At 48.8% G+C, this 25,534-nt stretch overlaps 1 protein-coding gene across 2 annotated transcripts in view; it reads right to left on the bottom strand.

Moving 5' to 3' along the window:
- Nucleotides 1-4,987: 4,987 nt before the first annotated feature.
- LOC121548220 (metallophosphoesterase MPPED2) overlaps nucleotides 4,988-25,534 on the bottom strand; it is a 104,494-nt gene continuing 83,947 nt past the window's right edge. For both annotated transcript variants that reach the window (XM_041859622.2, XM_045216178.1), the window contains exons 5-7: nucleotides 10,302-10,417; nucleotides 7,821-7,934; nucleotides 4,988-6,470 (exon numbers count right to left, since the gene is read on the bottom strand). In XM_041859622.2, the coding sequence (XP_041715556.2) occupies nucleotides 6,349-6,470; nucleotides 7,821-7,934; nucleotides 10,302-10,417 (352 nt within the window). In that variant the 3' untranslated portion in view covers nucleotides 4,988-6,348. The remainder of the gene's footprint in view (nucleotides 6,471-7,820; nucleotides 7,935-10,301; nucleotides 10,418-25,534) is intronic.

Here is a 25,534-nt window from a genome sequence, read left to right as displayed (position 1 = left end):
AATGCCACCACAAATGAATGCCATTTGTCACACCTACTTTCCATAATTTGCTAATGTGGAGATTGCACCATTTGTAGACTCAGTTAAAGGAGATGTGTATGGCCACCTTACATACAGTTGTCAAGGAGGTTGATTGGCATGTAGCTAGGCAACATCCACGACTACCTGTACATGGGAATAACAGGACGATGGCACCTAATAACAGTAATTAGTGTATTACTGGAGCTCACTACTAATCAATGAGAAACGCTGATAGATATGATGGACAGAGTGACAGACAGAGAGAGAGAGCGAGAGAGAGAGAGACATACAGAGAGAGAGAGAGAGAGAGAGAGAGAGAGAGAGAGAGAGAGAGAGAGAGAGAGAGAGAGAGAGAGAGAGAGAGAGAGAGAGAGAGAGAGAGAGAGAGAGAGAGAGACAGAGAGAGAGAGAGGCTGAGAAGACATCCACAAGGTAAATTCTGAAGAATTGGATTCAAGCTTGGTTTTTCTCTCTGCTGAGATTTCCAATTAAAACAACATGATGTTAATTATAGCCAGTTATACCAGTTAGATCCAGGTAGTAATTATACATTGTTACCTGAGCGTGTGTCGTTGGATGGTGGAAGGGACGGAGAGATCTATCTATCTGTCACGCCCTGACTCAGGGGACTCGTATATGTTGAGTCAGGGTGTGTATGTTCTATGTTGTGTATTTCTATGTTGGTTTTCTAGTATGTCTAGATCTATGTTGGCCGGTGTGGTTCCCAATCAGAGGCAGCTGTCGCTCGTTGTCTCTGATTGGGGACCATACTTAGGCAGCCTATTGGCACTAGTGGGTTGTGGGATCTTGTTCCAGTTAAGGTAGGTTGTGTTGTGCTGCCTTGGACTTCACGTTTCATTTTGTTTGTTGTTTTGTCGTTGTGTTTATTCTTTTAATAAACATGTTGGCATATCACGCTGCGCCTTGGTCCGTCCCATTCATCAACGAACGTGACACTATCTATCTGTCTGTCTGTCTGTCTGTCTATTTACTGTATCTATGATATTTCTAAGTATTTTACAACATGCCAACTTTCACACAGGAAATAAGCCACTTTAATTCAACTTTCAACCCAGAGCTTTTGTCTGCTCCTTTTCCAAACTTCTTGGTGTCACCTCGTAATCTAAATTGAAACGATACAAATAATAACACTTGTAAAGAGTTTATAACTGGTACCACATGTGGGAGATGAGGCGATGGAAAGCACAAAGCCCTATCTGATTCAGTGAATGATTTCACAGCGACTCAAGCAGTGCCAAATGAACTCCAGGTTACAATAATACCACTGGTGGGACAATTAAGATGGCATAAACACTGCATGCAGAGCTGGGATACCAGGGTAAGAGTTCTCTCCCTCTCTCTAACACACACACGCACGCACACACACACACACATCCTCACGTACTTTGTGGCCCCTCAGATTTTTGGGGTGCATGACGCCCCTGCGCACACACACACACACACACACACACACACACACTCTCCCCACACCATTGACACCCTGGTGGATGGGTTGGTCGGGGTGTAAGACCTTCACCGTGTCTCACCCTGTATTCATCCATCATAGTGGGGCGAAGGCTAACCTGACAAATAGACAATATCAACAGCAGCTGCCAGGGCTAGGATAATGAATAAAGCTGGTAATCTGGGAGAGCAATAAAGAACACACACACAGCAGAAAGGGAGGGAGGGAGGGGAGGGAGGGAGGGAGGGAGGGGAGAGGGAGGGAGAGAGGGAGAGAGAGAGAGAGGGAGGGAGAGGGGGAGAGAGAGAGGGAGGGAGAGGGGGAGAGGAGGGAGAGAGAGAGAGAGAGAGAGAGAGAGAGAGAGAGAGAGAGAGAGAGAGAGAGAGAGAGAGAGAGAGAGAGAGAGAGAGAGAGAGAGAGAGAGAGAGAGAGGAGGGAGAGAGAGAGAGAGAGAGAGAGAGAGAGAGAGAGAGAGAGAGAGAGAGAGAGAGAGAGAGAGAGAGAGAGAGAGAGAGAGAGAGAGAGAGAGAGAGAGAGAGAGAGAGAGAGAGAGAGAGAGAGAGAGAGAGAGAGAGAGAGAGAGAGGGAGGGAAAGAGAGAGAGAGGGAGGGAGAGGGGGAGAGAGAGAGAGGGGAGGGAGAGGGGGAGAGGGAGGGAGAGAGAGAGAGAGAGAGAGAGAGAGAGAGAGAGAGAGAGAGAGAGAGAGAGAGAGAGAGAGAGAGAGAGAGAGAGAGAGAGAGAGAGAGAGAGAGAGAGAGAGAGAGAGAGAGGGAGGGAAAGAGAGAGAGAATACAACATGTGATGGAGACACACATACGAGTGCACACACACACACCCCTCAACACCTGCCACAGGCTCTCTGTCATATGCGGGTGGAGTGTATGTGTGAGTGTGGACAGGATGTTTTAGGGGCTGTAGTGTGAATACATGTTTCCTCTGATGGAGAGCCAGCATGTTCCTTAAAGAGAGGGGACACAAGTGTGTCTCACCTAAACCCTTGGGGTGCATGTGTGTGTGCATGTGTGTGTGTAAGGGTAGAAAACATACTTAGGCTGGGATCATTCCGATCCGCGCTAGATATTTAAAGATAATTTCTAATTGAGCCGACATCTGCAGCGTTTACCTTGAACGCAATCTCCACAAACACGGTAACATTGCCTTTAAAGGCTGCGTTGTCTACAAGCGCGATCGGATTGAATCCCAGCCCTACTTTCCCACAGCGTGATTGAACGAGACAACATGTGCCCTGGTGCACGGCATGGTGGCTTGGTGATTAGTGTGTATACTGTGTACACATGTGGCTTCTGTTGGATCATGCCCCCCCCCCTCCGACTTCCTTTAAAGAACTTCAAAAGGCCCCGTGGCGGTGGGTGCATGTTTGCCTGCAGCTTGCCTCTATAGACAAAGACTGTGTGGGCATTAAAGCTCTGAGCTCCATAGAAAAAAATAAAACACGCATTACATGAGCCTTTACACAGTATACATAAAAGTGTCCATGTGCTCTCCCCACTCCCACACAGACATACAGAATGTAGACATTAGTCCAAACAGACCCAACGTGGGTCTTTGCTCATTCGTTCATCTGTAGCGCTATGCTAATATGATTAGCCTGGATTATGGTAATGAGGGACGATGCTGGGCGGGATGTTGCGCTCCTCGTTTGGGGGACGAGATAATTGGTTAGGCTGCTTTGATGTTCCCGGGGTGGGAGGGGAAAGAGAGGCGAAGAGGGGACTGTATGTGTGTGAGGGGGTTGTGAGATTCTGACAGTTTTTATTTTTGGCATTGGAGGGTTTTGTTTCAAGGCCCTGTGGTTTGACTCCAGGACTGAAGGCTGTTCTGTTGTTCTACCCTCTCTAACCCCCATCCCTTCACCTGATCAGGGTATTGATGTATAACTCCTCATCCCTTCACCTGATCAGGGTATTGATGTATAACTCCTCATCCCTTCACCTGATCAGGGTATTGATGTATAACTCCTCATCCCTTCACCTGATCAGGGTATTGATGTATAACTCCTCATCCCTTCACCTGATCAGGGTATTGATGTATAACTCCTCATCCCTTCACCTGATCAGGGTATTGATGTATAACTCCTCATCCCTTCACCTGATCAGGGTATTTATGTATAACTCCTCATCCCTTCACCTGATCAGGGTATTTATGTATAACTCCTCATCCCTTCACCTGATCAGGGTATTGATGTATAACTCCTCATCCCTTCACCTGATCAGGGTATTTATGTATAACTCCTCATCCCTTCACCTGATCAGGGTATTTATGTATAACTCCTCATCCCTTCACCTGATCAGGGTATTGATGTATAACTCCTCATCCCTTCAACTGATCAGGGTATTGATGTATAACCTGGCACTCCTCAACACACCAACTGATCCGAACAGGATTAGAAGGAGATAGAGCTTTAGCAGATATACATAACTCTACACCCAAATAAACCACAACAATTAACCCTATGAAACCCTGCATATCTTTATGTAACGGTGCATTACAATATAAAGACGGACCGCTTGGTTATATACATTACTAGCCCACACAAATCCCTGAGCTGCTTGGCTGAACCATGGTGGATGTCCTTAAGAGCAGGCATGGCAAACATCATAAAGACAACACCCACAGGACTGTCACAGGACGTCTGACAGTAAGCAGAAGTGTCATATAATATACTGTAGCTTCTGTTGGCAGCTAAACTGGGGGTTGTGAGAATTATGGTATTTCCTGTAACAATTCTGGGTTTCATTGATAACATTTATATATTGTAAATGTAAATGTATGTTTCTCTGTACATCGAAAGGGGATGGATATTTCTATAGCTAATGTCAAAACTGTTCGCTGCTCTGGCACCCCAATGGTGGAACAAGCTCCCTCACGACGCCAGGACAGCGGAGTCACTCACCACCTTCCGGAGACATTTGAAACCCCACCTCTTTAAGGAATACCTGGGATAGGATAAAGTAATCCTTCTACCCCCTTACCCCAACCCCAACCCCCCAAAAATACAAAAAATAAAAAATAAAAAACATTGTGAAGTGGTGATCCCACTGGCTATAAGGTGAATGCACCTATTTGTAAGTCGCTCTGGATAAGAGCGTCTGCTAAATGACGTAAATGTAATGTAAATGTAAGTCCTGTCTAAAAGTACCCTAGGAGGGGCATAGATTCACCCAAGTAAACCTCTATCATTTCAAACGTCAGAATCCAGTTTCTCCAGTGAGAAAATAAATAACCATATTCAACATTAACTTTCAGATAGAAAATAGCTACAATGACAGATAAACACTGAGCATCCTTAATATAAAACCACAAATCACTTCAAAAGGCAGGAGAATTTACAATAGAGCTGCTGTCCAGTAATGACTTCAAACCAATTTAAAGCTATTTATACTCACATGATTATACATTGCAAATTTTTTTATGATTTCAAATTAAGGATATACCAGTCGTGGTGGAGTACTGTATGATTGATCAACAACAAGACAATGCTTCTTAAGTAAAAATCTTGCAATTTTATTTGCATATAAAAGCAGCTAAATATATCACAATGAACTGAAAGAAAGAGAGACCAGACCTACAAGGAAGAAACTACCAGCCAGAGAAACAGAAGAGACAAATAGCTAGAGAAAGAAAACAGAGCGCAAAGGAGCATTTACAGTTGCAAAGTTGAGACAGGTTTTGGCAACATTATTTTGTGCTAGCAAGATTGCATTTACACACAGTGCAAAATGAGAAGAAAGCTATAAAAACACAAATACTATCAGATTTACAATCGAAAGGACAACTAAAACTTTTTTAGGCAGGTGTGTTGTAAAAGAAAACCAACCCCACCACCTGTCGGATATTGAGTCTTAAACTCTAAAAACATTTCCTCTCTCATCCATGAACCTCTACATTAGGGGCCTCCAACTCTGGTCCTGGGCAGGCTTTTGTTCCAGCCCAGCACTAAAAAACCTCCATCAAATAAACAACTACATTATATAGGGTGATGTGTGTTCCTGCTGGACTGGAACAAAAGCCTCCACCCCCAATAGCACTCAAAGACCCTAACAGTGGGAGTAAAACATGAACATTAAAGAAACGTTTGAAGAACATTTGATGGGAGTGGCAAAGGAAGAAGCTAAATCAAATCCAGGCAAAGACACAAGAAAGAAAATCCCAAAAGGATGTTTTGAACCAACAACTTTTAGTACAGATATTTTACAACATGAATACAGTATCTATATAAATATACATACTTTATTTTCTCCACATGTATCAGAATTGCAGATGGTAGATGTTAGAGTTATCTCAAGCGTATAATTTGCTAGATTTCTTTCCCTGCTCTGTGTGGTGTAGTTTGATTGGGTTAACAATAAATAAGGTCTTTCTCTGAGCTTGCAGAGAGTGAGGCTCTAGCTGAGAACGGTAAAGCTAGTTTAAGGCATCGTCCCTGTCAGCCAATCAGAAAGCAGAATTGTCCAGGAAAACAAAATGAAACCGAACACAAAAAACAAGGACGTTCAAAATCAACAATGGCATCCAATACCGATGTTTCCAGCAAACACAAACCCCAAAAACTAATGAAATTGTACAAATTCACAAAGCATCATTTATCTTACAGATCCGACTGCTTTTTTCTTCAATAGCTAGATTGTATAACCACTCAGCACCCTATTACCTGCCCACCCACCCACCCCTAACCCTATACCCTCCCCACACTTTTTCACTTTACAGCTTACAAAAGAACAATATTTGAGAGAAACACTTAGTATAACTATTTAGACATTATTTGTTAGAAAAAAAAAAGTAGTTTATTCTGGCCGACAACCCCCGCACCCCCACTTCACCCTCTGGGTCAGAGGTCATTCTCAAGAGCTGGAGGAGGGGTTGGGCAGGTCGAACACGATTGGGGGATTGGTGGGCTGGAAGCTGACCGTGCACGTGGAGGAGTTGATGAACGTTGTGCAGCCGTCAGTCATGATGCCATACCCTGTGGAGGGAGAACGCATCATCAGCACACGCTACGGGGAAGTCCAACGGATCATCAACATTGGACGTGAAGTGAGAAACCGTATTGTCTAACTGACTAATCAAAACCCCACAGGGTGCGTTCCTTTCCGAGAGATTTCTTTAATTGTCTCTCCTCTGAACTCCTCATTTCTACACCTTTAATAAAAACATAAAGGAAGGAAGGAGGTAGAAAGAGGAGGTTGGGAGGTATACTGTAGGTCTCATCTGGTGAGCACCTCCATCCCTGTCTACCCCTACCCAGTCCCCAACAGCACCACCCCCATCCCTGTCTACCCCTACCCAGTCCCCAACACCACCACCCCATCCCTGTCTACCCCTACCCAGTCCCCAACACCACCACCCCATCCCTGTCTACCCCTACCCAGTCCCCAACACCACCACCTCCATCCCTGTCTACCCCTACCCAGTCCCCAACACCACCACCTCCATCCCTGTCTACCCCTACCCAGTCCCCAACACCACCACCTCATCCCTGTCTACCCCTACCCAGTCCCCAACACCACCACCTCCATCCCTGTCTACCCCTACCCAGTCCCCAACAGCACCACCCCCTTCCCTGTCTACCCCTACCCAGTCCCCAACACCACCACCTCCATCCCTGTCTACCCCTACCCAGTCCCCAACACCACCACCTCCATCCCTGTCTACCCCTACCCAGTCCCCAACACCACCACCCCATCGCTGTCTACACCATAATGTCCCTAACACCACCACCCCCATCGCTGTCTACACCATAATGTCCCTAACACCACCACCCCATCCCTGTCTACCACCATAATGTCCCTAACACCACCACCCCATCCCTGTCTACCCCATAATGTCCCTAACACCACCACCCCCATCCATGTTTACATCCATAATGTCCCTAACACCACCACCCCATCCCTGTCTACCCCATAATGTCCCTAACACCACCACCCCCATCGCTGTCTACCCCATAATGTCCCTAACACCACCACCCCCATCCATGTTTACATCCATACATGTCCCTAACACCACCACCCCATCCCTGTCTACCCCATAATGTCCCCTAACACCACCACCCCCATCGATGTCTACCCCATAATGTCCCTAACACCACCACCCCCATCCATGTTTACATCCATAATGTCCCTAACTGTCACTAACACCCCGTGGTGTAGTCCTGGTAATGACTCAAGGCCAAACTCTGAGCAGGAGAAAGTATTGAACACAAACCCACAACAACCCATCTCTCTCTCTCTCTCTCTCTCTCTCTCTCTCTCTAATCCATCCCTACTTCTACCCTGGGTCGTAATAGGGTGTGTGTGTATATGGGATCCTGACTGACCTTCATGTATTCCTCCGAAGGCGTGGAGTTTGGGTCGGACCCTCCTCTGGACCGTGTTGAGCAGCTCCACACAGCCCACCCTCTGCAGCTCCTTAGGAACCCAGTCTCTGAACCCTGCAAACACGCAAGAAAGACAACAAACCTACATAAGACAGCAACAATAACTAAGCACAATAGTTACTAGGTAAAGCTTTGCACCTTTTCTATTTTCCGTAGGTAAAGTCTTATCCCCAGTCCTACCCCTCTCTCTTCCTCTCTCCCTTTCTCCCTTTATCCCTACTCCAGCACCAGCACCAGCCTTAGCTTAGCCCCAGCTCCAGCCCCAGCCTTAGCTTAGCCCCAGCTCCAGCCCCAGCCTTAGCTTAGCCCCAGCCTTAGCTCAGCCCCAGCCAATCGTTTCCTGCATCTGTCACACTGGTGCGAAATCGAGTTTCCATGCAATCAAACAGCACCCGCAGCAGTAGCAGGCGAGAGGAAGGAAATCAGTCAATAATGCCAGACACAGAATAGAAAGACACAGAGGAACAAGAACAACTGAAGCTCAACAACTGAAGCTCAACAACTGATGATCAACAACTGATGATCAACAACTGAAGCTCAACAACTGAAGCTAAACAACTAAGGAAAACAACTGAAGCTAAACAACTGAAGCTAAACAACTGAAGCTAAACAACTGAAGCTAAACAACTGAAGCTAAAACAACTGAAGCTCAACAACTGAAGCTCAACAACTAAGGAAAACAACTGAAGCTAAACAACTGAAGCTCATCAACTGAAGCTCAACCACTGAAGCTAAACAACTAAGGAAAACAACTGAAGCTAAAAAACTGAAGCTCATCAACTGAAGCTCAACAACTGAAGCTAAAACAACTGAAGCAAAACAACTGAAGCTCTACAACTAAGGAAAACAACTGAAGCTAAACAGCTAAAGAAAACCAAATAATGTTCTACTGAGGGAGTAAACAAAGTTCCACTGTCAAATATAGAACCAGAGTGGTCGGGAACATTAGAACCAGAGTGTGTTCGGGAACGTTAGAACCAGAGTGGTCGGGAACATTAGAACTAGAGTGGTCGGGAACATTAGAACCAGAGTGGTCGGGAACGTTAGAACCAGAGTGGTCGGGAACATTAGAACTAGAGTGGTCGGGAACGTTAGAACCAGAGTGGTCGGGAACGTTAGAACCAGAGTGGTCAGGAACGTTAGAACCAGAGTGGTCGGGAACGTTAGAACCAGAGGGGTGGGGAACGTTAGAACCAGAGGGGTCGGGAACGTTAGAACCAGAGGGGTCGGGAACGTTAGAACCAGAGTGGTCGGGAACGTTAGAACCAGAGTGGTCGGGAACGTTAGAACCAGAGGGGTCGGGAACGTTAGAACCAGAGGGGTCGGGAACGTTAGAACCAGAGTGGTCGGGAACGTTAGAACCAGAGTGGTCAGGAACGTTAGAACCAGAGTGGTCGGGAACGTTAGAACCAGAGTGGTCGGGAACGTTAGAACCAGAGGGGTCGGGAACGTTAGAACCAGAGGGGTCGGGAACGTTAGAACCAGAGTGGTCGGGAACGTTAGAACCAGAGTGGTCAGGAACGTTAGAACCAGAGTGGTCGGGAACATTAGAACCAGAGGGGTGGGGAACGTTAGAACCAGAGGGGTCGGGAACGTTAGAACCAGAGTGGTCGGGAACGTTAGAACCAGAGGGGTGGGGAACGTTAGAACCAGAGGGGTCGGGAACGTTAGAACCAGAGTGGTCGGGAACGTTAGAACCAGAGTGGTCGGGAACGTTAGAACCAGAGGGGTGGGGAACGTTAGAACCAGAGTGGTCGGGAACGTTAGAACCAGAGTGGTCGGGAACGTTAGAACCAGAGTGGTCAGGAACGTTAGAACCAGAGTGGTCGGGAACATTAGAACCAGAGGGGTGGGGAACGTTAGAACCAGAGTGGTCGGGAACGTTAGAACCAGAGGGGTGGGGAACGTTAGAACCAGAGGGGTGGGGAACGTTAGAACCAGAGGGGTCGGGAACGTTAGAACCAGAGTGGTCGGGAACGTTAGAACCAGAGTGGTCGGGAACGTTAGAACCAGAGTGGTCGGGAACGTTAGAACCAGAGTGGTCGGGAACGTTAGAACCAGAGTGGTCGGGAACGTTAGAACTCTGCAGGGGAGGAGGGCTGAGATGATTATGCAAAGCTGATGCAGTGTACAAATGGATTTGTATTGCTTTTAAGACTTTTAATGAATTTTTCTTAAACACATTTTATTCTAGGTAGCTAGTTTTGTATAGGTAGCTATCAAGTAAACACTTTTTTAAGACTTTTAATGAATTTTTCTTAAACACATTTTATTCTAGGTAGCTAGTTATGTATAGGTAGCTATCAAGTAATACACATGCAACCTAACGTAATATATTCGGATGGATTTAAATAATGAGGGGCGGCCCCATTAGGCATGGTGATGAGGGGGTTGTGAATGTGATTGGTTAATTCGACTCACCGAGGGGAGGGCAGTGGGTCATGAGGATGTCAATGCCATCAGGGACTTGGTTCCATTTATCCAGCAGAGACTGGCCCCTGGGCAGGTTGAACCCCCAGCCGTTAAACCACGGGCTCCTGCAATGACACAGACACAACAACGGCTGTCAGTTAGTTAACGCAGGGAGTCAGTAAAATAAGCCCTGTCAGTTAGTTAACACAGGGAGACAGTGAAAAATAAGCCTTGTCAGTTAGTTAACACAGGGAGACAGTAAAATAAGCCCTGTCAGTTGGTTAACACAGGGAGACTGTCATGAGCCCTCTCACTCCACCGGGTTACCACCTTAATTTGTTTCCACTATCTTCCACTCTGCTCACCTCCCTCTCTCTACTCAGCCTAACTAGCTCCACCTGTCCCTGCTCTGCTCGGCTCTAATTACTCTGCCAGCTGCGCTGCATTACCCACTAACCTCTCCCAGTATTTAAGGCCCTGTCTTTCAGCTCTCCGGTGTCAGATCGTCTGCAAAGCTCACACCCGGAACCTGTTTGCTCGCGCTTCTGGCTCACCCTGGTTTTGTGACCCCGGACCTGCCTGTTTTTTGGATACTCTTCTGCCTCAGGAGATCCAGACCTGCTTCTGCCATTACGACTCCTGACTACTCTTCAATCCCGGTAACTCTGACCAGCCTTCTGCCTTGCTACTACGTATTTTGGATTTCCTTGAACTGTACTGCTGCCTGGTTTCATTCCGCCCTGTTGTGTCTGTGTCTCCCCCCCAGGACTTCTGGACCACCCACCACCGGCTTCATAGGACGATCGCTGCCACTGGGGGGGCACAGACCCAGCGCATTGGACGGGATCCCTGTTACCCCTGGAGCCTTCATTCACTCCCTACTTCCCTTTTCCCTTAAGTTTAATAAACTTTCTGGTGTGACGCAATTGTGGTCCTCTGGTCGTCTGTCTGAACCGTGACAGTACGATCTGACCATTATGGACTCAGCGCACACTTTCCCCGACATGGAAACCGATGAGCATGAGCAGCAGTTCCAGCAGCAGCAACAACAACTCGCCATGATCATTCAACTCCTCACCAACCTTACCCCAGCCAGTCTGCCCACCAGCCCAGCCCCCGAGTTACCTGCCCCGGGTCATTGCAGCCGCTGCCCGAACCCAAGATTGGAAACCCCGAGCGGTTCAACGGCGATTCAACCCAGGTCCGGCCATTCCTGACTAGCTGCCGACTTCAGTTCTCCTTGCAGCCAAGGACCTTCGCCACGGAGGGGGCTAAAGTTGGGTATGCCATCACTCACCTGACGGGCCGAGCTCGACTCTGGGGAACAGCAGAGTTCGAACGTCAAACCCCCGCATGTGCAACCTTCGACCTGTTTGCTGAGGAGATGCTGAAGGTGTTTGACCTGGATTCACCCACCGCAGAGGCGTCTTGTGAACTGTTCAGTATTCGACAAGGCAGACGTACAGTCGCAGACCATTCCATCGACTTCCGAACCCTGGCTAGACGAAGTTCTTGGAACACACCATCGTTGGTGGACGCGTTCTTCCATAGTTTGGCTGACTATATCAAGGACGAGTTGGTCTCCCATGAACTGCCTTCCACTCTTGATGAAGCCATCGCACTGACTGTCAGGATCGACAGAAGGATACAGACCCGTCGTCGTGAGAGGGGGGGCGCCAAGGTCCACCTACTACCGGCATTCGGAGAGATCCGACTGGGCTCCTGTCATCTACTGCCACTCACCCAGGTCAGCTTGATCAGTCTGAGCCTATGGAGATTGGGCGAGCCTCCCTCACTCCTGCAGAGCGCCAGCGCCGCCTTCACCTCAAACCTCTGCCTCTATTGTGGAGGTGATGGACATCGTGTGGTAACCTGCCCGTTAAAGGGCCGAAGCTCACCGGGCGTAGGGGGAGTCCGGTTGAGTTCAATGACCATCCAGTCCTCCGACCGCAAACCCCTGCTGCAAGTTCACCTCCGCCTCTCTGACTCAACTCACACCCTGGCTGCTCTGGTGGATTCTGGCGCCCGAAGCCAACATAATGGACATCAAGCTGGCACGCCAACTGGGACTGGAGAACCTCCGTTTTGACACCTCCTATTCCTGCCCGGGCACTGGACGGACACTTACTCGGATCGGTCACTCATGTCACGGCCCCGGTCTCGATGGGTCTGTCCGGAAACCATCAAGAAACTATCCAGTTTCACCTGCTCCCCTCTCCAGGCCAACCCCTCATCCTGGGTTACCCATGGCTCCGCCGGCACAACCCTCAGCTCGACTGGGTGACCGGGGTGATCAGGGAGTGGGGAGAGGACTGCCACCGAACCTGCCTGCTTGCTGCCGCACTACCCCCTCGGCCAGTACCTACTAACTCCGCTCCTGACCTCTCCAATGTTCCAGAATGCTACCATGGTCTCAGAGAGGTGTTTAACAAAGCAAGAGCCACATCTCTGCCCCCTCACCGACCGTACGACTGTGCCATCGACCTCCTCCCTGGAACAGCTCCTCCAAGGGGTCGTCTTTATTCGTTGTCTGCTCCTGAAAGAAAGTCCATGGAGGACTACATCAATGGCTCTCTGTCCGCAGGATTAATCCGTTCATCTTCATCTCCTGCTGGTGCTGGCTTCTTCTTTGTGGGGAAGAAGGACGGATCTCTTCGCCCCTGCATCGACTACAGGGGACTCAACGACATCACAGTGAAGAACCGTTACCCTCTGCCTCTGCTCACCTCTGCTTTTGAGTTGCTCCAGGGAGCCACTGTTTTTACCAAGTTGGATCTCAGAAACGCTTTACCACCTAGTGCGGATCCGGGAGGGAGATGAATGGAAAACCGCATTCAATACACCAACAGGCCACTACGAGTATCTGGTTATGCCTTTTGGCCTCACCAATGCTCCTGCTGTGTTCCAGGCTCTAGTGAATGATGTACTGCGGGACATGTTAAACAAGTTTGTCTTCGTTTACCTGGATGACATCTTAATTTACTCCAGAAACCTGTCTGAACACACCCGCCATGTCCAGCAAGTCCTTCATCGTCTTCTGGAGAATTCCCTCTACGCCAAGGCAGAGAAATGTGAGTTTCACGTCAAGACAGTGGCCTTCCTGGGGTACATAGTGGCAGAAGGAAGTATCCAAATGGATCCTGCCAAAGTATCAGCAGTCACTTCATGGCCAGTTCCGGAGAACAGAAAGAAGCTGCAACAGTTTCTGGGGTTTGCTAACTTCTATAGGAAGTTTATCCGGAACTACAGTACCGTTGCTGCCCCTCTCACTGCTCTAACCAGCACCAAGCAACCCTTCACCTGGACCCCAGCAGCCGACAAAGCCTTCAGTACCCTCAAGGTGAGGTTCACCTCCGCTCCCATCCTCCAGATGCCTGATGTGGACCGGCAATTCATTGTGGAGGTGGACGCCTCGGATGTGGGAGTTGGGGCTGTGATTTCTCAGTGGGCTGCGGAGGATAGGAAGCTCCATCCCTGTGCCTTTTTCTCACGTCGGTTGTCCCCCTCTGAGTGCAATTACGACATAGGGAACCGTGAGCTGCTGGCTGTGAAGCTTGCCTTGGAGGAGTGGCGTCACTGGCTGGAGGGGTCCACCATTCCATTTCTCGTTTGGACCGATCATAAGAACTTGGAGTACATCCGCACGGCCAAACGGTTGAACTCCAGGCAGTCCCGCTGGGCCCTGTTCTTCACCAGGTTTAATTTCACTCTGTCATACCGGCCTGGATCACGCAACACCAAGCCAGACGCCCTCTCCCGTCAATTCCAGAAGGATGACACCCCCTCCAAGGACCCTGTGTCGATTCTGCCAAGTCCCTGCATCGTTGCAGCTCTGACCTGGGCTGTTGAGGAACAGGTGCTGGAGGCTCTCCGTAACCAGCCAGGTCCCAGCACTTGCCCAGCTGACCGCCTTTTTGTCCCCGAAGACCTGAGGTCCCAGGTCATTCAGTGGGGACATGACTCCCGCCTAGCTTGTCACCCTGGCTCCACCCGCACTTACAACCTGCTCGCCCAGAGGTTCTGGTGGCCCTCTCTGAGGAAGGATGTACGGAATTCGTCCAAGCCTGCCCCATCTGCAACCAACACAAGTCGTCCTGCCAGCCCCCCAGCCGGATTGCTGCAGCCCCTGCCTGTGCCCAGACGTCCCTGGTCTCACATCGCCCTTGACTTTGTCACGGGGCTGCCCCCTTCAAGTGGCATGACCGTCATTCTCACCATCGTTGACCGTTTCAGCAAGATGGCACACTTCATTCCCTCCCCAAGCTCCCAACCGCCAAGGAGACCGCCCAGGTGGTCCTGGAACACGTCTTCCGGATCCACGGACTGCCAAGGGATGTTGTTTCTGACCGTGGTCCACAATTCTCCTCCGCTTTTGGAAGGAGTTCTGTCACCTGCTGGGAGCCACAGTCAGTCTGACTTCCGGATTCCATCCCCAATCCAATGGGCAGTCAGAGCGGGCTAATCAGGAGCTCGAGAAGGCGCTGCGATGCATGACTTCACGCAACCCCCCACTCCTGGTCGCAGCAATTGACATGGGTGGAGTACGCACACAATTCTCTGACCTGCTCTGCCATCGGTATGTCCCCTTTCCAATGTGTTTATGGATACCAGCCTCCTCTATTTGCCAGCCAGGAGGAGGAGGTTACTTGCCCATCTGCACTTGCTTTTGCCCGTCGATGTCGCCGCACCTGGTCACAAGCCCGAGCCACACTCCTCAGGTCCGTTGCCAGCTACACTACCGGGGCCAACCGTCGGAGAATTCCTGCTCCCACCTACCATGTTGGTCAAAGGGTGTGGTTGTCATCGAAGAACCTGCCACTCAGGGTGGAGTCGCAGAAGCTGGCACCTCGGTTCATTGGCCCATTCCCTATCATAAGAGTGATTAGCCCAACTGCTGTCCGGCTCCAACTGCCTAATTCCCTGAGGGTGCACCCCCACTTTCCATGTGTCTAAGATTAAGCCTATCCATGAGAGTCCGCTGGTCCCTGCTGCGCCTGGTCCTCCTCCTCCACGGCTCGCCGATGGTGGTCTGGTTTACACCGTCCGCCGCCTGCTTCGGTCCAGACGGAGGGGTAGGGGTCTCCCAGTACCTCATTGACTGGGAGGGCTATGGACCTGAGGAAAGGACCTGGGTGCCAGCTAGTCGGATTGTGGATAGGACTCCTCATCACCGCTTCCACCAATGGCATCCTGATCAACCTGCAATCCGTAGGGGCCGCCCCAGAGGGGTCCCTAACCGTCCGGCCCGCTCGGCTTCCTGTCCTGTGCCTGATCCTGTCTCGGGACCTGTCCCATCTCCCGACCACGGCCCTCCGGCTTCCTCCGAGGATGAGGACGTTCACTCGGACCGTTCGGAGGAGTTCTAGCCCTCCTCCGGCTCCCCTCCTCCCGCCCGGCGTGGTGTTGCTCTTGGGACTTCTGGGGCCGTCCCTTGGGGGGGTTCTGTCATGAGCCCTCTCACTCCACCGGGTTACCACCTTAATTTGTTTCCACTATCTTCCACTCTGCTCACCTCCCTCTCTCTACTCAGCCTAACTAGCTCCACCTGTCCCTGCTCTGCTCGGCTCTAATTACTCTGCCAGCTGCGCTGCATTACCCACTAACCTCTCCCAGTATTTAAGGCCCTGTCTTTCAGCTCTCCGGTGTCAGATCGTCTGCAAAGCTCACACCCGGAACCTGTTTGCTCGCGCTTCTGGCTCACCCTGGTTTTGTGACCCCCGGACCTGCCTGTTTTTTGATACTCTTCTGCCTCAGGAGATCCAGACCTGCTTCTGCCATTACGACTCCTGACTACTCTTCAATCCCGGTAACTCTGACCAGCCTTCTGCCTTGCTACTACGTATTTTGGATTTCCCTTGAACTGTACTGCTGCCTGGTTTCATTCCGCCCTGTTGTGTCTGTGTCTCCCCCCAGGACTTCTGGACCACCCACCACCGGCTTCATAGGACGCATCGCTGCCACTGGGGGGGGCACAGACCCAGCGCATTGGACGGGATCCCTGTTACCCCTGGAGCCTTCATTCACTCCCTACTTCCCTTTTCCCTTAAGTTTAATAAACTTTCTGGTGTGACGCAATTGTGGTCCTCTGGTCGTCTGTCTGAACCGTGACAGAGACAGTAAAATAAGCCCTGTCAGTTAGTTAACACAGGGAGACAGTAAAATAAGCCTGTCAGTTAGTTAACACAGGGAGACAGTAAAATAAGCCCTGTCAGTTAGTTAACACAGGGAGACAGTAAAATAAGCCCTGTCAGTTAGTTAACACAGGGAGACAGTAAAATAAGCCCTGTCAGTTAGTTAACACAGGGAGACAGTGAAATAAGCCCTGTCAGTTAGTTAACACAGGGAGACAGTGAAATAAGCCCTGTCAGTTAGTTAACACAGGGAGACAGTTAAATAAGCCCTGTCAGTTAGTTAACACAGGGAGACAGTTAAATAATATAATGTTACAATAACCACATCTATTTGACACCCTACACCAAAACAAGAACCAATGTGTAACACATTTCACACACACACACGCAGGCAGGCAGGCACACACATAATAATTTACACAATTTCCAAAAACTAGGCACCAACTGACTGTATGATCTCCCCATCCCAGACTGAAGCAGTGTGACTGACATCAGATGGCCCTCCTCAGCAGAGTGGATCTAACCCTCCCAGACTGAAGCAGTGTGACTGACATCAGATGGCCATCCTCAGCAGAGTGGATCTAACCCTCCCAGACTGAAGCAGTGTGACTGACATCAGATGGCCCTCCTCAGCAGAGTGGATCTAACCCTCCCAGACTGAAGCAGTGTGACTGACATCAGATGGCCCTCCTCAGGCAGAGTGGATCTAACCCTCCCAGACTGAAGCAGTGTGACTGACATCAGATGGCCCTCCTCAGGCAGAGTGGATCTAACCCTCCCAGACTGAAGCAGTGTGACTGACATCAGATGGCCCTCCTCAGCAGAGTGGATCTAACCCTCCCAGACTGAAGCAGTGTGACTGACATCAGATGGCCCTCCTCAGGCAGAGTGGATCTAACCCTCCCAGACTGAAGCAGTGTGACTGACATCAGATGGCCCTCCTCAGCAGAGTGGATCTAACCATCCCAGACTGAAGCAGTGTGACTGACATCAGATGGCCCTCCTCAGCAGAGTGGATCTAACCCTCCCAGACTGAAGCAGTGTGACTGACATCAGATGGCCCTCCTCAGGCAGAGTGGATCTAACCCTCCCAGACTGAAGCAGTGTGACTGACATCAGATGGCCCTCCTCAGCAGAGTGGATCTAATAGTTACAGCCACTGTCTCAGCCTACCCATACACAGACAAAGGACCCCCGGCCTCGTCTGACAATGAGCGAGGGATGGAGGGACACGGGTACAAACAGATGAAGAAATGAAGGGAACAGAGGGAAGGTAAGAGATGGGAGAGGCGATGGATGGGAAGAGAGGAAGAGACAGGATCATCTGACACAGGATCTCAGTGGGTTAATATGAACTCCTAGCTGCACAGACAAAAAACTATTTCTTACAGTGATTCTATTCTACTAAGAGTCTGTAGTGCAGCACATTCACAGCTACGTTTTACACATTGATCTTGGAAATGGCTGTCCAAAACACAGGTAGACTATACTTCATAAAGCACCACAACAAACAAGACTTTAGTCATCTGGTTTTCACCGTTCTTGTTAGAGCAGGGAGCTAGTGTAGCGAACAGAGAGAGAGGGAGAGGTGGTAGCTGTTTTGACTCAGTTAGCAGCGTTGTGTATCGTATTTCACCAGGGGGAAATCAAAACCCTAAAAAACATCAATAGGCTTCATTACAGTGAGGGATGGCCTCCCCATGACTATCGAGCGCCGTCGAGGTCTGACACAAATGAAACAGCTCCCTAGAACCTGGCACTAGTTCGTTTTTTTTCGTTCACTCGCTTTTCTCGCTCAGTGGCGAGCTGAAAAATGAGGGTAAAAATGAAATGTGAGGAGCGGGCAGGGAGGAGTGACAGCTGCAGGCTTAACTGATTAATTAGAACTAATCACATACATCTGAGCTAATGGAAGTCTAATGGATTAGTGGGAAGACTTGCCACTTCCCTGTTAGAAATACTGCCCTGAGAGAGAGAGAGAGAGAGAGAGAGAGAGAGCGAGAGAGCGAGAGAGCAGAGGCGAGCGAGAGAGCGAGAGAGCAGAGGCGAGAGAGCAGAGAGAGAGAGAGCGCGAGAGAGAGAGAGAGAGAGAGAGAGAGAGAGCGAGAGAGAGCGAGAGAGAGAGAGAGAGAGAGAGAGAGAGAGAGAGAGAGAGAGAGAGAGAGAGAGAGAGAGAGAGAGAGAGAGAGAGAGAGAGAGAGAGAGAGAGAGAGAGAGAGAGAGAGAGAGAGAGAGAGAGAGAGAGAGAGAGAGAGAGAGAGAGAGAGACGAGAGAGAGAGAGAGAGAGAGAGAGAGAGAGAGAGAGAGAGAGAGAGAGAGAGAGAGAGAAAGAGAGGGAGAGAGACAGAGAGAAAGAGACAGAGACAGAGAGAGAGAGATCCTTGAAAGCATGGAATCACATCGTTGCAGGGTTTTGGACTCTGCTACCGACAGAAATGCAACCAGACAATTTCTCTGGGCCTGTAATGAGTAATAGCAATTCAGGCAAACCTTGATTTTTTTTACATATGCATACGTCTTCCTGTTCACAAAAGAAATAGCGGCTTCCTGTAACCAAAAAAACAGCGTCGGACAATGTTTTCATCCGTGTTTCACATACATTTCCACACACAAACACATGACTCTGAGAGAAGAAACTCAAACCTTGACTTGAGGTGCAGTTTTGAATCCAACCAAACACACACACACACACACGCACTGAATGAAGGGAGTTTGGAGTTAGAGCGGGCAGCGCTACAATGGCCTCATTGTGGGCCGTCGGGGTATGAAATATACCTTCCATGCGAGCACATTTGTTAACCTCCATAAAGATTAATGACATCCCGGTCACATAAAGGAGAGATTGTTTCCTGTGCACCCTATGACACACACATTTTTTATACTGTACTGCAGTGTGTGTGTGTGTGTTTGTGTGTGTGTGTTTGTGTGTGTGTGAGAAAGAGAAAGAGAAAAATTGCGTGTGTTTGAATCAAAGCCACAGTCTGCATGTGTTCTAGAACAGAGTATGTTTTAGAGCCACAGTCTGCATGTGTTCTAGAAAAGAGCATGTATCAGAGCCACAGTCTGCATGTGTTCTAGAACAGAGTATGTATCAGAGCCACAGTCTGCAGGTGTTCTAGAATAGAGCATGTATCAGAGCCACAGTCTGCAGGTATTCTAGAACAGAGTATGTATCAGAGCCACAGTCTGCAGGTGTTCTAGAACAGAGTATGTTTAAGAGCCACAGTCTGCAGGTGTTCTAGAACAGAGCATGTATCAGAGCCACAGTCTGCATGTGTTCTAGAACAGAGTATGTATCAGAGCCACAGTCTGCATGTGTTCTAGAACAGAGCATGTATCAGAGCCACAGTCTGCATGTGTTCTAGAACAGAGCATGTATCAGAGCCACAGTCTGCAGGTGTTCTAGAACAGAGCACGTATCAGAGCCACAGTCTGCAGGTGTTCTAGAACAGAGTATGTTTTAGAGCCACAGTCTGCAGGTGTTCTAGAACAGAGCATGTATCAGAGCCACAGTCTGCATGTGTTATAGAACACAGTATGTATCAGAGCCACAGTCTGCATGTGTTCTAGAACAGAGCATGTATCAGAGCCACAGTCTGCAGGTGTTCTAGAACAGAGTATGTTTTAGAGCCACAGTCTGCAGGTGTTCTAGAACAGAGCACGTATCAGAGCCACAGTCTGCAGGTGTTCTAGAACAGAGTATGTTTTAGAGCCACAGTCTGCAGGTGTTCTAGAACAGAGCATGTATCAGAGCCAGTCTGCAGGTGTTCTAGAACAGAGTATGTTTTAGAGCCACAGTCTGCATGTGTTCTAGAACAGAGCATGTATCAGAGCCACAGTCTGCATGTGTTCTAGAACAGAGCATGTATCAGAGCCACAGTCTGCAGGTGTTCTAGAACAGAGCATGTATCAGAGCCACAGTCTGCAGGTGTTCTAGAACAGAGCACGTATCAGAGCCACAGTCTGCAGGTGTTCTAGAACAGAGTATGTTTTAGAGCCACAGTCTGCAGGTGTTCTAGAACAGAGCATGTATCAGAGCCACAGTCTGCAGGTGTTCTAGAACAGAGTATGTTTTAGAGCCACAGTCTGCAGGTGTTCTAGAACAGAGCATGTATCAGAGCCACAGTCTGCGTGTGTTTTAGAACAGAGCATGTATCAGAGCCACAGTCTGCATGTGTTCTATAACAGAGCATGTATCAGAGCCACAGTCTGCATGTGTTCTAGAACAGAGTATGTATCAGAGCCACAGTCTGCAGGTGTTCTAGAACAGAGCATGTATCAGAGCCACAGTCTGCAGGTGTTCTAGAACAGAGTATGTTTTAGAGCCACAGTCTGCATGTGTTCTAGAACAGAGCATGTATCAGAGCCAAAGTCTGCATGTGTTCTAGAACAGAGCATGTATCAGAGCCACAGTCTGCATGTGTTCTAGAACAGAGCATGTATCAGAGCCACAGTCTGCAGGTGTTCTAGAACAGAGCATGTATCAGAGCCACAGTCTGCAGGTGTTCTAGAACAGAGCATGTATCAGAGCCACAGTCTGCAGGTGTTCTAGAACAGAGCATGTATCAGAGCCACAGTCTGCAGGTGTTCTAGAACAGAGCATGTATCAGAGCCACAGTCTGCAGGTGTTCTAGAACAGTGATTGTATCCTATGTAACTGAGCTAGTGGTTACTGTGTATCTGTACAGTCCTGCATGTACAGTGGGGAAAAAAGTATTTAGTCAGCCACCAATTGTGCAAGTTCTCCCTCTTAAAAAGATGAGAGAGGCCTGTAATTTTCATCATAGGTACACGTCAACTATGACAGACAAAATCAGAAAAGAAAATCCAGAAAATCACATTGTAGGATTTTTTATGAATGTATTTGCAAATTATGGTGGAAAATAAGTATTTGGTCAATAACAAAAGTTTCTCAATACTTTGTTATATACCCTTTGTTGGCAATGACACAGGTCAAACGTTTTCTGTAAGTCTTCACAAGGTTTTTACACACTGTTGCTGGTATTTTGGCCCATTCCTCCATGCAGATCTCCTCTAGAGCAGTGATGTTTTGGGGCTGTCGCTGGGCAACACAGACTTTCAACTCCCTCCAAAGATTTTCTAGGGGGTTGAGATCTGGAGACTGGCTAGGCCACTCCAGGACCTTGAAATGCTTCTTACGAAGCCACTCCTTCGTTGCCCGGGCGGTGTGTTTGGGATCATTGTTATGCTGAAAGACCCAGCCACGTTTCATCTTCAATGCCCTTGCTGGTGGAAGGAGGTTTTCACTCAAAATCTCACGATACATGGCCCCATTCATTCTTTCCTTTACACGGATCAGTCGTCCTGGTCCCTTTGCAGAAAAACAGCCCCAAAGCATGATGTTTCCACCCCCATGCTTCACAGTAGGTATGGTGTTCTTTGGATGCAACTCAGCATTCTTTGTCCTCCAAACACGACGAGACATTCTCCCAATCCTCTTCTGGATCATCCAAATGCACTCTAGCAAACTTCAGACGGGCCTGGACATGTACTGGCTTAAGCAGGGGGACACGTCTGTTACTGCAGGATTTGAGTCCCTGGCGGCGTAGTGTGTTACTGATGGTAGGCTTTGTTACTTTGGTCCCAGCTCTCTGCAGGTCATTCACTAGGTCCCCCCGTGTGGTTCTGGGATTTTTGCTCACCGTTCTTGTGATCATTTTGACCCCACGGGGTGAGATCTTGCGTGGAGCCCCAGATCGAGGGAGATTATCAGTGGTCTTGTATGTCTTCCATTTCCTAATAATTGCTCCCACAGTTGATTTCTTCAAACCAAGCTGCTTACCTATTGTAGATTCAGTCTTCCCAGCCTGGTGCAGGTCTACAGTTTTGTTTCTGGTGTCCTTTGACAGCTCTTTGGTCTTGGCCATAGTGGAGTTTGGAGTGTGACTGTTTGAGGTTGTGGACAGGTGTCTTTTTTACTGATAACAAGTTCAAACAGGTGCCATTAATACAGGTAACGAGTGGAGGACAGAGGAGCCTCTTAAAGAAGAAGTTACAGGTCTGTGAGAGCAAGAAATCTTGCTTGTTTGTAGGTGACCAAATACTTATTTTGCACCATAATTTGCAAATAAATTCATTAAAAATCCTACAATGTGATTTTCTGGAATTTTTTTTCTCAATTTGTCTGTCATAGTTGACGTGTACCTATGATGAAAATTACAGGCCTCTCTCATCTTTTTAAGTGGGAGAACTTGCACAATTGGTGGCTGACTAAATACTTTTTTTCCCCACTGTATGTGTGTTATGCATGTCCCCTGCGATCAGACTAGATTCTGGGCTGAGTCTCGCCTTGTCGCTCGCCATCTGGAGAACGTCACCGTGGTAATGGCGGAGAGCGTCTGGAGGCGGGCACCAGAGGAGCCAGATCAGGATCACAGAAATAGACCACAAACAAAGAGGAGAAACCTGCACGCTTCAGCCCAGTGAGTTCAAACCTGAAACACTCCAAATAACAATCACATTTCTCTTCCAAAAACACAACGACATACAAAATGAGAAGTGGTAGAGGCTCACAGAGCCAGGACTGTGATGTGTAAAACAACAACAACCTGGGACTAACTCAGAGTAATAATGCTTAGAGACCTGATGAGTAGGGCTGGGAGTTGCCAGGGACCTCACCATACCATATTATCACAATACTTAGGTGCCGATACGATATGTATTGCAATTCTCGCGATTCTCACGACCCTATAAGTATTGCGATTCGATACTGTGATTTTATTGCGATTCAATATTCCAAACATATTGCTCACCATATGTCTGCTGCAGAGGGACAAGAGAGAGCATGAGAAAACGAGTTTTGACCCCGTCGTAAATAAATGTGCTGTAAACAAATTGCCTCCCTATTTAAAAAGAAGACGGAGAACAAGCTATGAAGATAAAATTGTGGAGTTTTGGCGCAGGTACAGCCAACTAGCACAAAAATAATATTGTGCTATTGTCAAAACGATATGATATATAATCAAAAAGAATATCCTGATATGTAACTGTTTGGATTTTCTCCCCCATCACTGCTGATGAGTGATGTGTCAGCTCCACCTAAACCCAGACAGGTCTATCTTTACCTGCATGTGTCTCATATTCCACTATAACCCTGTCTCTTTCATGAGAGGTGCATCATGTGGTTGTCCTCTAAACAGGGAGGTCATGTGCTCTTCCATAAACACAAAAGGAAGAATGGTAGGTGCTCTTAGTGTTTTCCTCAGACAAAGCCGATGGCTGACTGTAAACCAAACAGCTACTTTGAATGGGTCTTAACAAAATGATGTGGACAATACCACATTATGAGTGGTACTAGGTCTCCGTGTTGATCACTAGCGATCTGTTTCTCTTCTATGTTCTGTACATTCCTCTATGTGTAAGACTGTCTCTTTGATAAGAGTTGTATCATTTAGCCTTTTCCAAAAACAGGATGGCACCAGGAAGGAGGTACGACTAAATCACATTACAAAGACTAAAGACGAAAGCTTGTTACCATAGTAACAGGATCCTAACGATCCTGTGTTGAATCAACCGGTGAAAGGGTTTCGAGTTGCGGCAGCCAGTCAGACTGAGCCCATTTAGCCTCGGATGCCCAACGTCAATATTCAATTAGGCCCACGGACATCATTAGACCTGCGCCAAGTCTCCCCGGACCTGACACTACTGTTAACCTGTCTCCCTCCTCCTCTCCCTCTATCCATCCTCCTCGCTTCTTTCTCCTCTAACTCACTAGCTATTCTTCTTATGATTTTTCTTAACCAATTTCCCCCCCCCTGTTCCTCCTTAACCACTGCTATTATGGTTCATCTTAGCCTCTCAACCCCCCCAACAGAGCTCTAGACAGAGGTAAGGCAGCCAGGGGATTAGAGACAGTACTGTCTAAAGTGCATGAACCTCTCCACCCCCTCCTACAGGATCACAACACAAACCACTAGACACTGTCCATCCTGACCCCTAGCTTTCCTGCTTCTAGCTCATTAGTCCCGTCCCCTGGTCCTGTCCCTCCACCTCTACCCTCTACATGTCTCCACTTTACCCCCTGGTCCTGTCCCTGGTCCTGTCCCTGGTCCTGTCCCTGACCGGTCCCTGACCGATCCCTCCACCTCTACCCTCTACAGGTCTCCACTTTACCCCCTGGTCCTGTCCCTGAAATTCTCCCCTCGCCACTTTCCCCTGGTCCTGTCCCTGACCGATCCCTCCCCTCCCTCACAGGTCTCCACTCCCCTGTCCGCCTGACCGATCCCCCACTCTACCCCTACAGGTCTCCACTTTCCCCCTGGTCCTGTCCCTGACCGATCCCTCCCCTCTACCCCGTCACTTTCCCCCTGGTCCTGTCTGACCACCCCCCTCTCAGTCTCACTTTACCCCCTGGTCCTGTCCCTGACCGATCCCTCCACCTCTACCCTCTACAGGTCTCCAGGACACATGGAGATGTGGACTTAGATACCTCTGGGCTCTGCCCTCGCTGAACTGGGAGTACGAGGTGCCTGCTACCTCGTTCACTCCAAAGGGCACATGCCTCAGAAGGTAGAGCTAACTGCAGAATTTATGATCTCTCTCTGGCTCTCCCTATCTTCCTAACGCACGCACACACACACACACACACACACACACACAAACACACACACACACACATACACAGACAGGAATAGCGTGTGTTCTGCTGAAAACAGGTGGATAAGATCTGTGTGTGTCTCAGGTGAAGCACAGTGCTGCCGTGTGACGTTACAACCACTGAACACCTGCACACTGATATCGACCTGCTGCCAGCTTTTACATGGAGAGAGAGAGAGAGAGAGAGAGAGAGAGAGAGAGAGAGAGAGAGAGAGAGAGAGAGAGAGAGAGACTGTAGTTCAGTAGTAGTACAGCCCTGTGTGGTAGGAGAGAGAGAGAGAGAGAGAGAGAGAGAGAGAGAGAACAAAGAGGCAGCGAGAGAGGGAAACAGAGAGAGAAAGAGAGAGACAGAGAGAGGAGGAGCGAGAAAGAGGAAGAAAGAGAGAGAGAGAGAGAGAGGGTGAGGGAGAGAAAGAGAGAGAGAAAGACAGAGAGGGTGAGAGAAGACAGAGAGAGAGATATAGACTATGCACTATGTGCTGGCCCAGTGATCC

The sequence above is a fragment of the Coregonus clupeaformis genome, unplaced genomic scaffold (assembly GCF_020615455.1).
Source record: "Coregonus clupeaformis isolate EN_2021a unplaced genomic scaffold, ASM2061545v1 scaf0626, whole genome shotgun sequence".
Classification (NCBI taxonomy): domain Eukaryota; kingdom Metazoa; phylum Chordata; class Actinopteri; order Salmoniformes; family Salmonidae; genus Coregonus; species Coregonus clupeaformis.
The sequence above is the reverse complement of the archived record's forward strand: the minus strand, read 5'-3'. Positions and strand labels throughout refer to the sequence as shown.